The 17,898-nt window shown below is 32.4% G+C and overlaps 1 protein-coding gene across 1 annotated transcript; it reads right to left on the bottom strand.

The window, feature by feature from the left end:
* Positions 1-16,023: 16,023 nt before the first annotated feature.
* On the bottom strand, positions 16,024-17,139 carry LOC123531020 (heparan sulfate glucosamine 3-O-sulfotransferase 1-like). Its single transcript, XM_045311800.2, has one exon. It carries the CDS (start codon positions 17,137-17,139, stop codon positions 16,024-16,026), a length of 1,116 nt encoding a protein of 371 aa, XP_045167735.2.
* Positions 17,140-17,898: the final 759 nt, after the last annotated feature.

Below are 17,898 nucleotides of genomic sequence, written 5' to 3' on the forward strand. Positions count from 1 at the left end.
GAACGTTTTTACGACACTTCAAAAACTTATCTTGATTAAGCGAACGACTGAAATTACCAGAAATCCCGTTCTGGTATGCAAGGAATATCTTTTATCACTATAAATTATTGTAATTTTGTCGCATTCCTTTTTCTATAAAGACAGACAGACAGACAGACTATTTTATTGACGTAAACTGTACAGTTTTTTTTTGGGTTTTTTTCATGAATATAAGCTTTTTTTCGAGACATCGTATGTCAAGTAAATGCATTTGATTTACATCAAAGATATTTGAGCCGTGCCATGAGAAAATCAACATAGTGGGTTTGCGACCAGCATGGATCCAGACCAGCCATGCTGGTCGCAAACCCACTATGTTGATTTTCTCATGGCGCGGCTCATTTAGTAGACTAGCTCCTAGACTATGATATATCTTTTTACAATTTTATGATTAAATGTAGTGAACTGAGCCAGTCTATATCCTATGCTCTGATAATTTCAACATCAGTCCTATGTGAAAATCTCTAAAATAGACTGGCTTTTGTCTCTATAAAATTTAATTTGTCAGAAAAGGGAAAAATATAGAAATATAGTTATTATCAGTCTAGTGGCTAGTCTATTCATTTAGTAAATATGCCGGGACTTCGAGCTATACTCATAGATATTCATTGAGTGCAATAAAATAAATTGCCTAACGGTCACGCCTTTACTCAGGAAAGATTCGTTTTGTGTTCATAAACGTGAGTGACAGTCGAGTCAACTGGTGAGGGTGAGTAAATGTTGAGGGATGTCTTGGGAACACTTGAGAATTTCTCCAATATCATACTGCAAGTTTCGATGATAAAACTTGTGACAATGTTTAATTTATTAGAAGGTAAGATTACAATGTTGTGGATGTGTTTAAAACGAAATTATATATTTGTGTTTATTTGTGGTATTTTTTAGAAAATTATATTATGTTCTTTTTTAATACAGTTTGTTGTGGACGACGAAAACTAAAATAAATAAATAAATATGTACAAAAAGATAAAATAAAAGTAATAGAAAAAGGTCGCATTAAGAAATATTTACATTTAGCAAGCCTAGATAGCGGTTAATTCGTACTGAAACAAGAGCACCGTTTAGCGGGTGCAGACGCTCATCTGGTTTTTTGTCTCTCAAGAGACTCTGTATAATAGAAATCATTGACATACCCATGATTTTCCAAGTCCAAAAGAGGCCATAATTCTTGCAAAAAAAGCAATGTAAAGTTACGTTACTTGCTGTGCAGAGTCAACTTTTAATGGCAAATAACTGTTCTAAGTACTATAGCAACAGCTTTGACCATTAAGGAGAAAGCATAACTTATTCAAGAAATCTGATATTTTCTAAGTCCAAAAGGGACCATACTTCTTGCATCTTTAAAAAAAAATCAGATGAGCTCCACGTGTCATTAAGGAAACCTATATTTATTTAATATCTTTTTTTTTCTAAATGACATAGGAAAAATTTATTTTATAAACGATATATAAAATTTGTAATAATTGAAATTTATGCGGGCTGGTTTTCGGGAAACAGAAACCATTACTGGCATGAGTATATTTCCTCTGTAATGATAAATTTCAGGTTCAGCGAAAAGTAAACTCGTGTATTTTTAAGTACAAATTTCATTCTTTTAATACAGATTAGCAGACTGACTAACGGACGGACGTATTTTGCAACAAATGGACGGACGGACAAACATACAGAAAAGCAATAAGATGACATCTTCAGGCAGAAGATATGAAAGAGGAGGCACAAGAGCCCATCATTCAAGGGGAGATAAAGAAGGCAGCATAAGAAACAGTAAAGATGTCGTAGCAAAGACGACGGGACACTCCTGGAAAGGGAAGCCGTTGTATGAGATACAGCCAAGAGTAAAACTGAAACAAGAGTGTAATAGGAGTAATCGCCATGACGTCACGCATAAATACCTGTTTATCTGGTGGTGGGTAAAACAAATGTTTTTACATCGTTTGTGTATGGGATCTGAATTTTTAATTTTTAATAACTTTTTCGCTCATTTATGGATTTTAAAAATTCAAAAAGTTTTGAAATGCTTACGATTTTCATATTTTCCCATTTAAATATCTTTTTAAAATGAATAACCGTTTTAAATGACATAAGATTTTAATAGCGGCGTAGCGATCCTCCAAACTTTTTGAAAAAACACTGTAAGTTAAGCGTTCATAATTAAGTAAATTTATGTTCTCTTATGAAATAAATTGTTTTAATTTTGGTGGGTATCGTCTTGTCTAACATAACGCCTCACTGCTAATCCGCACCTGTATTTGTATTTATAGTCGTATCAGTTCAAATACTAGTCTGACAAGTTTTAATCCCACGGAATTTTCGTGAGCAAACTTAGTGCATTGACAAGTACATTCTTTATCGGAAATCCGTAGAGGACAGATCGTTTACAAAAATTTAAAGAAGATAACGACGGAAAACTGCAGCGCTACTGTTTTGAGAATTCGCAACATTATATGAGCCATGCCATGAGAAAATCAACATAGTGGGTTTGCGACCAGCATGGATCCAGACCAGCCTGCGCATCCGCGCAGTCTGGTCAGGATCCATGCTGTTCGCTAACAGTTTCTCCAATTCCAATAGGCTTTAAAAGCGAACAGCATGGATCCTGACCAGACTGCGCGGATGCGCAGACTGGTCTGGATCCATGCTGGTCGCAAACCCACTATGTTGGTTTTCTCATGGCACGGCTCATATATTTTCTTTAGATGTCTGCGCTTATAATTTTGATTGGTGAACTCTCTGTTTATACGGCATTTGAATATGTCCTCTGGAAAGTAATGGAGACACGTGTTCATCGTACAATCAGCAATATATTGGTTATTTGGTTTTATTCAATCACTGACTGAATCAGTCTGAAGTGAATTTTAGTTATATATAAAAAATAAATAAATAAATAAAATTAACAGACATAGTGAGCTGACAAACACTCACAGGTAAAACACGGGTGTGGTCGAGCGTTCTTTTTTTTTTTTGTTTGCATGTACATGCGCAAAAATGCAGTACGTTAGTTCCTGTATATTATTCTCGGTCATTATTATTTATGGACTTTAATCATATGTACAATATGCATGTACTGGTTTCACCCGAGGGGTATTGAGGTTTATGCATTTCTAACGTACATTGTTGCGGAAATATTTTGTAACATGATTTAGTATCGCTGGGATTAATCAAAGAATTTTGCTTTGTAGCCTAATGTAATTTCAAAAAAAATAAAAAAATAATAAAAAAAAATATTACAAACTGTTATGTCATTAAATCAAATAGAAATATACATTTGGTTGTTTCTTAACAATTGTCAAAATTATACTCTAAATATCTTGCTTCAAATGATAAAAAGCATGCTGCATAGTCTAGTTACAGCTTAACAGATCCGATGAGAAAGGAGCGACATACAATTAATTGGTTCCATGCCGTTTTCAACAGTATTTCAGTCAGATGGTTGAAGTGTTTGTAAAGACTGCACATAAGAAAATTGGTATGTAATAAGGTAAGGTAAGCTTACGCTTTTTACATGTACAGGAACGAAATTGGCTATATTAACTTGATTAGCTATACTGGCAAGAGAGCGTTCCAGTTGGGTTCGTACCATGGCATGAAACATTAACGGCTGACAAGAAAGATACGTGTAGGCTATATTGGATGTTTTCATAATGTAAAATATTGGTTAGCTGCTGTTTGTTAGATATCGAAAGAAATGTAAGATATATTTTCATTTTATACATCAGCAGGGTAACCTAGATCTCAACTGTTGTAATGTATAAACGTAAATGGTAAGTGATGCTAATGAAAATTAATAACATACTGTCACAATTCTAAGTCGTAGAAATATTTCTTAAAGCACGAAAGCGTCATGTTTAAATCAAATAATTCACGGATTTATAGATATATTATTAATTCATTGTAATGAAATTACAAAGCTCTTTCAGAACTGTTAAACAATATAATGCGGACATGTTCGAAGTAAGGTAAGATGTGCTTTTCGTAGTTAAGTCTTGTTACTGTTTCTGGGAGTATTTTACATAAGAATAAAATCCAGCAAAACAACGAAACGTATGGAGAACGGTGCTATAGAAATAAAAACACAAACATTCTGAGCTAAATGGAATAAGCCACACTATACTTGGGAGTGCCACGAGTGATTTCCCATGAACCAAGTTAATCGAACCGAATCTGCTAATACTTTGCATGGTTCCGTTCTGCAAAAGATTATCATATACAAGGACTTATATAAATACAGATTATTGTTATATTTTGAACAATATTCAGCTTTAAATGTATTTCTTAATGACTAAAATATGGATTTGGGTTATCAAATTTTGTTACACGCTAATGAAATGCATACACATTATTTTTAGACGCTGTTCTAGCCTGTACGCTTTGATGCGGATAATCCATTACGTCAGCAACTGTAACACCAGCATTAACACGGTCAATCTCTGGTATAAGGGGCTGCAGAAAACTAATGTCGTCAACCGGCTATTCTCCTAATGTCTTTAAACAGTCTAGCTACAGCAGCGGCGTGGCATTGTCGGGGTCGGCAGCTATTGGGGCACCTTGTGTTGAAAGGTAACTGCTGTACCTGGATAATTTTATTAGATCCGATTTATCTAGGTCCGTTGCATGCATTACTTAACTGCCTGAATGTAAAGAATAAGCTATAAAAATGCATTGATATGGAAAACGAAATAATCAAGAAATATCGAAAATAGGTGTAAAACAATGGACTACAATAGTGCAGTAAACTTCACGCATGGAAGCTTAAATAACTCACAGACCCCACCTCCGGTGTACAGCACACAGCCTCCTACATATGCAGTAACAACTACTATTCCCGCTTCGCCATGTATCACTCTGGCTACGCACCAGCAATCTATTACACCAGTACAAGATAACCCGGGTGAAAGATCACACGTGACCAAATTATAACGGGTAGTGGAAAGCGGCTTAAGTGCCCATAACAATAGTGACATATCTTGTGAACTGATAACAAGTAACTGTTATAAGAGAGGGAATGTTAACGACTTTGTATATAATAGACCGAACATCAACAATAGTTGTAATTCTGTAAATACTTCTGTGCAAACTATATCGAATACTGCGAATAGTAACTATACTGTAAATAATTCTGTGCAAGAAAATTGCAGTATGAATTGCAGTGATGAGTATACATCTGTAAATAATTTAGAAGATTATTTGAAAATACTTTCATTAAATGTATGTGGCTTAATATCTAAATTGAGATGTCCAGAATTTGTAACGTATATTAGTAATTTTGATATAATTGGTCTTCAGGAAGTAAAAACTGATGATACAGACTATATTGATATTCCAGGTTTTAAAGCCTATGTATTTAGTAGAGAAAAGCTTTCTAGATACCGTTCAGGTGGAATAGCGTTATTGATAAAAAATAACCTTGTTCCATATGTTAAAGTCGAAAACTATTCGGAAAGTAACCTCATAAAATTTTTTACAATTTCAAATGAAATATACGGACGAAATGTTAGTAAAAGTAACGAAGATCTGAAATGTGGTATTATTTATATACCGCCTGCGGGTTCAAAATTTTCGCACACTGATCCTTATTTCGAAATTCAACAAGAGGTATTTAGATACTGTGCTGGTAGTAATCATGTATTGTTATTTGGAGATTATAACGCAAGATGTGGAAATTTAACCGATTATACATATATTGATGATATTTTTTCTGATATGTACGATCTCAATCTATACAGAATGAAGAATCGAATGTTTTTATGAATTTTGAGCTATATAATATTCCTATAGACAGAAACTGTATTGATAAAACTGTTAATCAGTATGGTAAGCAATTGATAGATTTGTGCAAAAATAATAATATGTTCATTTTAAATGGCAGAGTGGGAACGGACCATAAAAGTCCGAAATTAACATGTAAAGAATCCAGCACTGTTGATTACTTTATATCATCCTCTGATGTATTTGAAAATATCGTCGAATTTAATATTGGTGATTTTTGTAGCTTATATTCTGATGTACACTGTCCTGTTCATATCTCTTTAAAAACAAAAATATCTATGTGTAATGAAACTACATTTGACACAGAACATGTTGAACAAACAAAACTTTGGGACACAAAAAAGGCAGAAATGTTTATAGAAAATTTAGATATAATTAAAAATATCCGAAATAGAAACTCGACTCGATAAAATGTCAAATGAACATAATATATCACAAAATGAAATTGACGAAACAGTATTAGATATATCCAAACTGTTTAAGGAATCTTCTAGGAAATCATTTGGAACTAAAAAAATGCATATTCATACACACACCACAACAAATAAAAAACCATGGTTTAATAGAAATTGCAGAATTGCGAGAAACACCTATCACAAAACAAGAATTTTATATAATAAGCATAAAACGCTATATTATAAACATCTTTTAAAAGAACGTGAGTAAGCAATATAAAACTACTTTAAGGAAAGCAAATAATACGTTTAATGCTTCAAGAATTGAGAAACTGAGGAAATTAAAAACTAAAGATCCCAAACAGTACTGGAACATAATAAACACGCAAACAAAACAGGTAGAACAAAGTGCTTCTTTAGCTGACTTTTATGATTTTTTCAGAAATATTAATGAAAATTTAAGTAATGAACATGTCCCAGGAAGTAGCACCCACCACCACACAATTACAACAATGATAATAATAATAATAATAATAATAATAATGATAATAATAATGATGGTGATAATAATAATAATAATAATTATAATAATAATAATATCAATAATAACAATAATAACAATGATAATAATAATAACAATAATCATACTGATGAAATTAATTGTCCCATAACAGAATACGAAATTACGCAAGCAGTGAAAAGTTTGAAGAATAATAAATCTCCAGGAAATGATGATATCATTAACGAACAGATAAATATTCACTGCAATATATATTGCCTATTTATATGAAACTTTTCAATATTGTCTTTGATACAGGGATAATCCCAGAAAATTGGACTGTCGGAATAACTAAGCCAATCTATAAAAATAAAGGTGACCCAAAACAACCAGAGAATTATCGACCCATTTCTTTGTTAAGCTGTTTTGGTAAACTATTTACATGTATTTTGAACAATCGTCTAAACAAATATGCTGAAAAAACAAATCTGATAAATGAAACACAAGCGGGTTTTCGAAAACATTTTTCTACTGTTGATAATATTTTTATCCTTAAAAGCCTTATAGATATTGTACATTCTGAAAAGAAAAAATTATATTGTTGTTTTAATTGACTTCAAACAAGCTTTTGATTCAGTCTGGCGTGTCGGTCTCTGGCAAAAACTTAGAAACGAAAGTATCAATGGTAAATGTTTTCAAGTAATCTACAGTTTTATACAATAATATAAAGTCAAAAGTTTCAACTTCAGAAGGATCAACACCATATTTTGATTGTTTAGTTGGTGTACGCCAGGGCGAGAACCTTTCCCCCTTTTTATTCTCTATATTTTTAAACGATCTGGAACAATTTTTGAATGATAGAAATGTATCTGGTGTCTCTAAGGATTATATAAAAGAGGGTACACGTAAATTCCTGAAACTTTTTATTCTACTTTATGCTGACGACACTGTATTATTTAGTGATAACCATAACGACTTGCAACATGCTTTAAATAATTTTAAGGAATACTGTGACCATTGGAAACTCCAAATTAACACCAGTAAAACAAAAGTTCTGATATTTAATAAAGGGAGACAGTATCACAATGCTAATTTTAAAATCGGTGACACAGAATTAGAAACAGTAACTGAATATAAGTATCTTGGATTATTCTTCACAAAAAATGGCAGTTTCAATAAAACAAAACAATATATAGCAGATCAAGCTACAAAAGCAATGTTTTCTTTGCTAAGAAAAATAAAATCCCTTTCTCTCCCTTATGATATGCAAATAGAGCTATTTGAAAAAACAGTAAAACCAGTACTTCTATATGGAAGTGAAATATGGGGGTATGGAAATATAGATATATTAGAAAAAGTACAACTTAAGTTTTATAAGTATATATTTAATTTAAAGAAATCGACCCCATCGTACATGATATACGGAGAACTAGAGATTACCCCACTTTCAATTAACATTAAAAACAGAATTATTGCATACTGGGCAAGACTCATTGAAAATATTGAGAGCGACAGAACTACTAAATTAGCAGCAAAAATTTACAATCTTATATACGAACTACACTCACAAAATAGTATTAAGTCACAATGGCTAGACAATGTTAAACACACTTATGTAGTCTTGGGTTTTCGGAATATGGTACAGTCAGAGCTTTATCAATAGTAAATGGCTTATTAGGGCGACTTTTCAAAAACTGAAAGATAAGTTTATTCAAAACTGGTTTTCACAAATAAATAATACTTCAGCAACCAACATTTACAAATATTATAAAACAAGTTTCTCTCGTAGCCCATATATTAGTAAACTATCACCTTACTTCAGTAAAACTTTGGTCAGATTTATAACTAGAAATCATCGTTTACCAATAGAAACTGGTCGGTGGAGAAATATACCACAAAACGAAAGAAAATGTAGAAATTGTCACGAAATAGGAGATGAGTACCATTATCTTTTAATTTGTCCATTGTTTAATATTGATCGAGATAAATATATTGATAGACATATAAGAACAAGACCTAATATGATAAAGTTTATTGACTTGTTTACGACAGATAACCATATCAAACTGAAAAAACTTAGTATAATGTGTGACAAGGTAATGAAATATCTAATTAATTTTCAAACATACCTGTGACCAATTGACTTCACACATATATATATCTCATCAGTTAAGTATATATTATTTAGCGCTTTTTAAAAATATACATGTAGAAATAACTGACTACATCAGCAGTCTAGCCTGACTTTCGATTGTACAGTTAGACTGCTTTCACAGTTGGTCAAGTTATTTCAGACTATTCTCTTGTATTTAACTTTCTTGCTCGTCTAAAGCTTTCGTCTCTTCATTTTTGGGCAGCTAGGAGTTCAATACATATTTATAATAAAGCATATTTATAATACAGTAAACATTTAAATAATAATAATAATGATACGCACAACAACAATAATAATAAGAAGAAACACATACGGATTCTTTCTTAGAGAAACAATTATTTTTCATAGAGCAAAGAAGATATTTTACTGTAAAGTATATTATTGTGTATACATATAAGAAATCAATCATTGTATATAGCCCTATATATGAACAATTTGTAGCCGTTTTCCTTTTTGTCATGTGATATATTACTGAATGTATGTATTATAGAAATGTATATGCTGATGCTGCCCACATAAAGTGGGACTCATGCTTATTTGTAAATAAACTTAAACTTAAACAGAATTGAATCAATTATGAGAATAATGTTAATGATAATAATTATAATAATAACAATAATTATATGAATAATAATTTCAATAATATGAATGCAAAGAAGACGCCACAGGAAACTGTTCAAGCATATTCTGTTAATGACGTAACAAGTCAGTGACAGTACGACTCTTCTAATTGAAAGTCTTATAGCTAATGGTTTCCTATTCGTCCGCCCGTCCGTCCGTTCGTCTCATGTTCGTTCAAAATAAATAGATAATACATTTTGACTGAAACCTCAGCAAAAGGTTTCATGATGACCCTGGCTTATAGTAATCGAACTATTGGATAATATGTACATGTACCTGAATGACATTGTAACATTTAAAGATATACAATATGTAAAGTGTGCAGCGAGTTTCATAGATTTTGATACATCTTAAAAATTAAGGTACATTACAAAAGGGAATTTCCAGCTCTAGACTTTAACTGTTTGTCAATGACCTGCTGTACCTATTGAGTAAACGTGTATTCACTGCATACCTCGTTTTGGCGAATTTTATTTTCATAAAATGTTGAGTGGCCCTCAATACACGTAATGTGCATTTCGGTATGGCATATTGTAAATCTTATTAGTACTAAAATCTAAAATGCATTACATTCGTTGAAATCTATAGTTATCATCTTATATCATAGAGATCGGTGAGAGCATCTTTGCCTCGTTTCTCATTAGTGCGAAGTACTAGAACCTACAATTTCCTATAAGGTCTGGTATGTTCTGCGCTTATTTTCATAGTTTTCTGCACCTTCGCGCTGCTATGTTGCTTCCAGGCATTTTAGCTGGAGCTTTGTCTTTCATATTTTCTCCTCATTTTCATATATACCATGCTATATATTTACAATATGCCATAATTTTCATTTGAAAATTTACAATAAAGTCACGGCCTTATCCCACATAATTTTGTTTTGTTTTCGCTATATTACTTGGTACAGTCACCTTTGTCTTAGAACCGATGAACTCCCTTATGCAGTCAGACCCGTACTGTAGACAGCCTCCAAACAATATAACCTGCTTACTATGGTCACACGTCACCTGTCTTGAGAAAATATATGTTTTCACAAATACCGGCATTTTTCAGTCCCCCAAGGGAGGTTCTGCAGCCGGGTTTGACTGTATATATATATATAAATACCCTAGGACCCACCCATAAATTAATCCATTTAATTTCGAAATTATAAAAGTAATCAATAAATTGCTTGTTTTATACACTTTCCATTGATAAAAAATTATTGATATTATTTGTGTTTTAAGAAAGTTTAAGCCGTGACAACATACCACAGATAAAGCGTAAGCCAAATAATTAAACGACATCATATGAGCCGTGCCATGGGAAAACCAACATAGTGGCTTTGCGACCAGCATGGATCCTGACCAGCCTGCGCATCCGTGCAGTCTGGTCAGGATCCATGCTGTTCGCTTTTAAAGGCTACTGCAATTATAGAAACCGTTAGTGAACAGCATGGATCCTGACCAGACTGCGCGGATGCGCAGGCTGGTCTGGATCCATGCTGTTCACAAAGCCACTATGTTGGTTTTCCCATGGCACGGCTCATATGTTTTTGCACAATATTGCAAGTTTTAGCAATGTGTTTTTATCTGGGCTATTCATTAAGATATAAAATTTAATAGAGTAAGGATGTATAGCATGTTCTCTAGTAATATATTTTCTTCTATCAGCATTAAAGAATTGACAGTAAAATAAAGAATGAAATTCATCTCCAAATGAGTTTGTATTACATAGGTTACATACATGTACCCTTAGTTCTCTTGGTATATTTTAAAACGTACTCTTTTCAACAGGTAAATGTGATTCATACATCTAAAATGAAACAATACTTTTGTCAAAGTGCGTGGATAATACATCCATATACTTTTCACACCTGAACTCATTCTTATATACTAGTATTCTGTAGTTCAAACATTTTCTAGATTCTGTTACATCACTATACCAGTTTTGAATGAACTGATCTTTAAGTCTATTTGTAACTTTTTTTTAAAACAGTGAAGGTGAAGTGGCAACATTATTTACCAAATAGTTCGATAAACACAATGAATCTAATAACTTATGAACATTACTAATCAAAGGAAACTTAACCATATTATTACTATACAGAGTGTATGAAGTATCATATAAAATACGACATATTTTTTCGTTCTTGCTATTCAATATCTTAATCCAAAAACACAATATCCTACTCTTAATATGAATAGATAAAGGTTATACCCCCAGGACTCCATAAAACATACAATTTGGAGTACTTTGTTTCAAGTTCAAAATATGTTTATAAAATGTTTGCTGAAATTTCTCAACATTTTCTATCCCCCACACTTCACTATCATATAACAATATAGGTAAGGAAATATTTAATCCGTTCTGACTGAGCAAAAAACAGGCCCAAAAAGTGTTTTTTTTTCTCAAAATTGAACGATTATACTGCATGTAGGAGCAATAATGCTGTTCTACAATTTTTTTCTTTGACACCCCCATTTGTCTCTGAATTTCCATTTTGGGCTGTTTATGTCCCTGGCAAAAAGTCATATTTACTTATGTACTTGATGTGTTTTGTTTTTTGTTTGTTTTTAGGGGCGGGGTGATTTTGGTGCGAAAAATGTGTGAGATTTATTCGGATAGAGAAAAGACTACCGTTTCGTACGCCCCGTTGCTGGCTTGCTGTGTTCATTCAAGCTCATCATACAGTTAAATCTGATTAAATAAAAAATTATATTTTTGGTTGCTAGTTGAAATAGGTCGTTGGAGTAATATACCCTCAAATGATAGAAAATGTACAGTTTGCAATGATTTAGGTGATGAATATCATTTCTTCCTTGTATGTCCATTATTTAAAACAGAAAGAAAACAGTTAATAGATAGAAATATTTATACCAGACCTATAGTGGACGCAACTTGACCCCGATGGTTGACCTTTGCATTAGAATACATAATGAGGCACAACCTATTATTGAAAAGGAGTGTACGTAAAACACGAGCTGCACGAAAGAAGGAAATATAAATTTATGTAAATATAAATTAGTGTATTTGAAAGTTTTAACTGATCAAATGTAAGTATATATACTTTGATACTGCAATGTATACACACTTATTCAATATAAATATACATGGCTACCCTAAGCACCCTTGATTACTATAATGAAATAATCGATATGAATAATCAGCCTAAGGTCAACCATCGCGGTCAAGTTGCGTCTACTATAACATGATAAAATTTATAGAACTACTTACGTCGCATAACTCCATAAAACTTAAAAAAGCTAGTTTATTTTGCAACATTATTATAAAGCATTTCAAAAAGGCTAATTAGCTAATCAATGTATGCAACCAACTTAACAGTAGTTACTTTATACTACTGACTCTATTTAGGTCCATAATTTCACTAAGTGCCAATCTAAGTATTCATGTCATTTAAAATACGTCAAGTTATATATGTCCCAATTACTACAGCTTAAAAGTGTACATATATAGTTACAAAAGACTGATGAAAGTAAACTTTTTAAGTGTCCAAATGCAAATACAGATCATTTGATATATTTGAAAAAAATTGATACGCCTCAATTTCTATTATTGATAGTTTATCTTGTTTTGTTTGTCTGTTTTTTTTGTTTGTCTTTTTTCTGTGTTTGTTTGTTATCTGTGTTTGTTTAAAACTTTTGACATGTATATTCATATATACATGTATTTGTAATGTGTAGTATATTGTTTTTGTACATAACCATATAAATCTGTAAATTTTGTATATAGAGCAAACTTAAATTTGACGCCTTTTACAGGTCTAATTTCATTTTCGCTTTCGGTATTAGGCTTGCCTTTTTATTAAGGTGTTAAATAAATGATATCTCTCCCCATTAAAAGTTCGCAATATATTCCATATTTAAAACTCTACAGTTTCTAATCATTAATCAGTATTGTGAAAAAACACAAACTGATATAAAAACTCATCTGATGTTTCCTTTAATCATATTTATAAAAGTAATTTTCACTGATACTGTTCTCTTGCAATATGTTTTCTTTAATCATACTTATTACAGTAATTTTCATTGCTACTGTTCTCCAGTAACATGTTTCCTTTAATCATACTGAACAGTACTTTTCATTGCTACTGTTCTCCAGCCGCGAACATGTTTCCTTTAATCATACTTATAACAGTAATGTTCATTGCTACTGTTCTCCAGTAACATGTTTCCTTTAATCATACTGAACAGTACTTTTCATTGCTACTGTTCTCCAGCCGCGAACATGTTTTCTTTAATCATACTGAACAGTAATTTTCATTGCTACTGTTCTCCAGTAACTGTTATACATGTAGTTTAAAATTTTCATTTATTACTCATTATACATGTATTATCGAATTAGAGTTATAAAAATTATGGAAGACAATAACAATGGCCGTTTTCCAATGTGTCACTGTTTGTTAAATGTATGTATTTATATAATATTATATGCTGTTAATGCTGCCCACATAAGTGGGACTTAACATTTGCTTGAATAAACTTGAAACTTGAAACTAGTATTAGTTTCGTATTTTAAAATCATGACTGATTTGAATGTAATTATAAACATGTATAACTATACTTTCTGCTAAACTAAAAACTATTTAAAAATCTGAAGCATATTGAACTGAATGAAAATAACAGTATTTGAACTGAATGAAAATAACAGTATTTGAACTGAATGAAAATAACAGTATTAATAAATGCTGTTACTTTCATTCAGTTCAATATGCTTCAGATTTTTAAACACGTTTTTGTTATAATTATTATTGTAGGTACTTGGTCGGAAATGATGCAAAGTTCGTATTTCGGTTCGGGATGTTTGGGCGGTTTCTTCGCAGAATTTCAGGGAGGTAACTCGATTCAGAAATCTCGGACATCTTACACAGATGAACACCAAATGATTTTGACAATGGCCCTCGTCTGTCAGGATTCTGTTTTAATGTAATCAGCATATTTATTCATATACCCTTTTATTAAGAATATGTAATAACGTTTGATCAAACACACGGATCTATAGACGGACACCCTAATGTTCTCTATCGTACGTGGATTTTTATTCGTTTTAAACCATGCGACCACCTATCAATTCACAGAATAGACGTAGTATATTTGAGCCGTGCCATGAGAAAACTAACATAGTGCGTTTGCGACCAGCATGGATCCAGACCAGCCTGCGCACAGTCTGGTCATGATCCATGCTGTTGGCTTTCAAACCCTATTGCAATTAGAGAAACCGTTAGCAAACAGCATGGATCATGATCAGACTGCACGGATGCGCAGGCTGGTCTGGATCCATGCTGGTTGCAAACGCACTTTGTTGGTTTTCTCATGGCACGGCTCAAATATACTGTGTCTATTCTGTGCGTTGATAGGTTTTCTCATGGTGCGGCTCATTTCTTTTATATTAGACGAACGTTTCTAACATTTGCTTGATGACTATTCAGGTGCTCACACAGACTTACTAACGGAATGACATTAACAAAATCTCGTCACATTCATAATTTTATTAAACAAAGATTCGAACACCATTTCTCTCGTTTTTTATTCAAGGTACTTTTTTTTGTCATACATATACCTGAAATATAAAACAAATATATACTAGTATACACATTGTACTAGTATGTATAGCCATATAAGATTTATTATTATATAGTGTGAAACAATAAACAAGAAACGCGCCATTTCGGAATCGTGACAGTTTAAGACAACAAGAAACATTTATACAATTGTTAGCAATCTAAATACTTCATATTTTTCGAATTTGAATAAGCTCTTGGAGCGTGTCTATTTAAACTATACTATATATTGATGGGATTATAATTCTTGTATGATCTAAAGGCCGATATAATTAAAGGGTAAGGAAAGCCTGACAAAACGTTTTTTTATATAAAAGCTATCTTAAAGCCTTTTATAATGCTGAAAGAATTTTTAAAATCGGACCACTATTGAAAAAGATATGCCGGTTTGAAATTTAAGAAAATGGCTGATCATGGAGGCAGCCATTTTAGTGTGTTTATGACGTCATTCACACACTGCTGAATTCTTTATTTAGCAAACAACCTTTTCAATAGATTAATTTTCATATGTTTTTGAGTGTTATATGTAAAACATGATAATTTCTTTCATTATAGCTGGAAAAAGTAGAGAAAGTATTTTACTGAAATAAGTAAATACAGTTCGAATGTGTATCTAAAACCTTAATAAATCCGCCATTTTGTTTTTTGTTGCCATGGAAACAAAATGGCTGCCAATTTGACCAAATATTCAAATGTTCATAACTTTCTCATTATTAGTCCGATTTTGAAAATTCTTTCACTTCTTTAAATGCTTTAAGAAATACCAGCTGACGAAATTAACATAAGAACAACGTTGCCTTTCCCTTTAAGTTTTTTCTACTGAAGTTTATCAAGTAATAAATACTTACATTATGCAGTTATGCAGGCGCAAAAAGACTATTATACAAATTATACGAATCAATAACGTTCATTTCTTTGAAATGAGATTTGCATTATCGCCCGAAAGAAATACTAGCACCGCTTTTGAAAAAAAAGGTTTGAAAATTGAATATTAATATCCCCAGTCAAAGCTTCTATTGATCATTTTAAAGAACATCTTATTTCGAGGTCTGAAAAACTCTTCAAGCTCTACTCTCAGTTCTTTTTCTATAACTGGATGAGGAATTCCTTTGTTAGAGCCCATACAATTTATACTACCATCATGCGGCGAGAAACAATATTTATGTTTGGTTGCATTGTAAACGAATTTGTCTTCCGTAAAGAAACGTTCCACTCCAACAAAATCCTCCAATTTGTTTAACTCCTCCGCAGGGTTTTGCACAAAATTTAAACTGTCTAATATTAAAATCTGATTAAAACTAAAATTGTCTAACCATGCTTTCATGTGTCTTTGATAATTCGAACCAGAAATAAGTGCGGAATATTCGTCAATTTCTTTATTAATTCCTGTAGTCACTGCGTCTTCAAATGACGTATCTCCAATTCTATATTTAGCCTGATATTTCCACATAACAAATTGTGACAACGCTCTTGCAATAGGTTCCCTAACCATCAGTAATATTTTCATTGAAGGGTCAAAGTGTCGAATTCTTTCGGCAACTCCCGGCGTGAAGAAATACTCAGTTGACTTTGAAATGGTGATTTGGTGAAGGTAGCTGCATGGCATTATATTTCTGTACCAGTCAAGTGGCCTTTTCGTATAATAATGATTAAAATATTTCGTGTCTTTAGGGTCATATGCTCTTAAGGCTATCATTGGATGAAACTTAAGAAAAGTCATAAGAGCCGAAGTGCCCCCTTTTGTCAAACCAATTAAAATTGCCTTAGGAAATTGTTTCTTCATGCATTGTTTCTCACCGTCATTTTTAACCTCCCCTGTGTAGAAATCTGTTTGCGTTTTATTTCCCATATAAGGTTTGCCAGACTGAGTACAATTGCATGTCGTTGCTGCTAGCATATCAGCACGACGATCACGTCGCTCTAATTCTTTTCGGATGATTGCACTTGCATTTTCCGTGTACGTGCTTTTAACTTTTGTCGCCTTTGAGGACCTGAAGGCACTTTTTATATCCATGTTTAACACTGTGTTCTTTGACTTGGATATGATGGCATGTGCGAGTTTGACCGCCGTTGTAGAACTTGCGGGATATATTGAGTAACTTCCCATTGCATTAAATAGTTTCAACATAAAAATGAGATTAATCAGACAAAGAAAAAATACTAGGAGTCGTTTTCTTTGTATATGGGGTACAAAATCATTCATAATTGTAAGTGTTTCTTGTACACCAAATGAAATTTATTTTTATGTCCTTTGTGTTGATCAAAGCAGGTGCGATTTAGGATTTACAAATGTCTGTTGATATTTGAAATTATCATAATTTCTTTAAAATTAATTGTTTATCCTGTAGTTCCATGTGTAACAGATTTGAGTATCAAATGCAGTAACTTCTTTCTTTCATTGGTTGCTCAATGTATTAAACATTTTTGAAGGTTTCTTCGAGGTACTGTTTCGCAGATGTCTTAGGTGTAGTCTGAAGTAATTCGTTTATAGGATCTTGCCGCGTCATGTGATGTGACTTTTCAACAGTTTCCGTAGTTTCCATGTAATATATTGCAGCATTTCTTCAAAGTGGTTACATGAAAATCATACTAGTGCCTTTGCGCTGTAATGGAAATATAAAATATCAATAATGTCAGTTCAAGCGAATGAATAACAAAGATTTATTACATACCTAGGAATTTTCGATCTGACATACTACCTGCATTTCACTAATAAATACGAAACTCCGTATTCAACTCCAGCTGGAAACGGAAAAAATACTGAATTGTGGGATTACGTGCTTTGTTCCATGCGTCAAAAGGTTAACCATCTCAAACATGTTTCCAGCCTAATTTGTCTAAACATGTAGTCCATTTTGGCTGATAT

This window comes from Mercenaria mercenaria, chromosome 11 (genome assembly GCF_021730395.1).
Source record: "Mercenaria mercenaria strain notata chromosome 11, MADL_Memer_1, whole genome shotgun sequence".
In the NCBI taxonomy this organism is placed as follows: domain Eukaryota; kingdom Metazoa; phylum Mollusca; class Bivalvia; order Venerida; family Veneridae; genus Mercenaria; species Mercenaria mercenaria.

Excerpts from the sequence above, each read along its gene's own strand:
- LOC123531020 (XM_045311800.2), bottom strand. The coding sequence starts at position 17,139 with ATGGGAAGTTACTCAATATATCCCGCAAGTTCTACAACGGCGGTCAAA.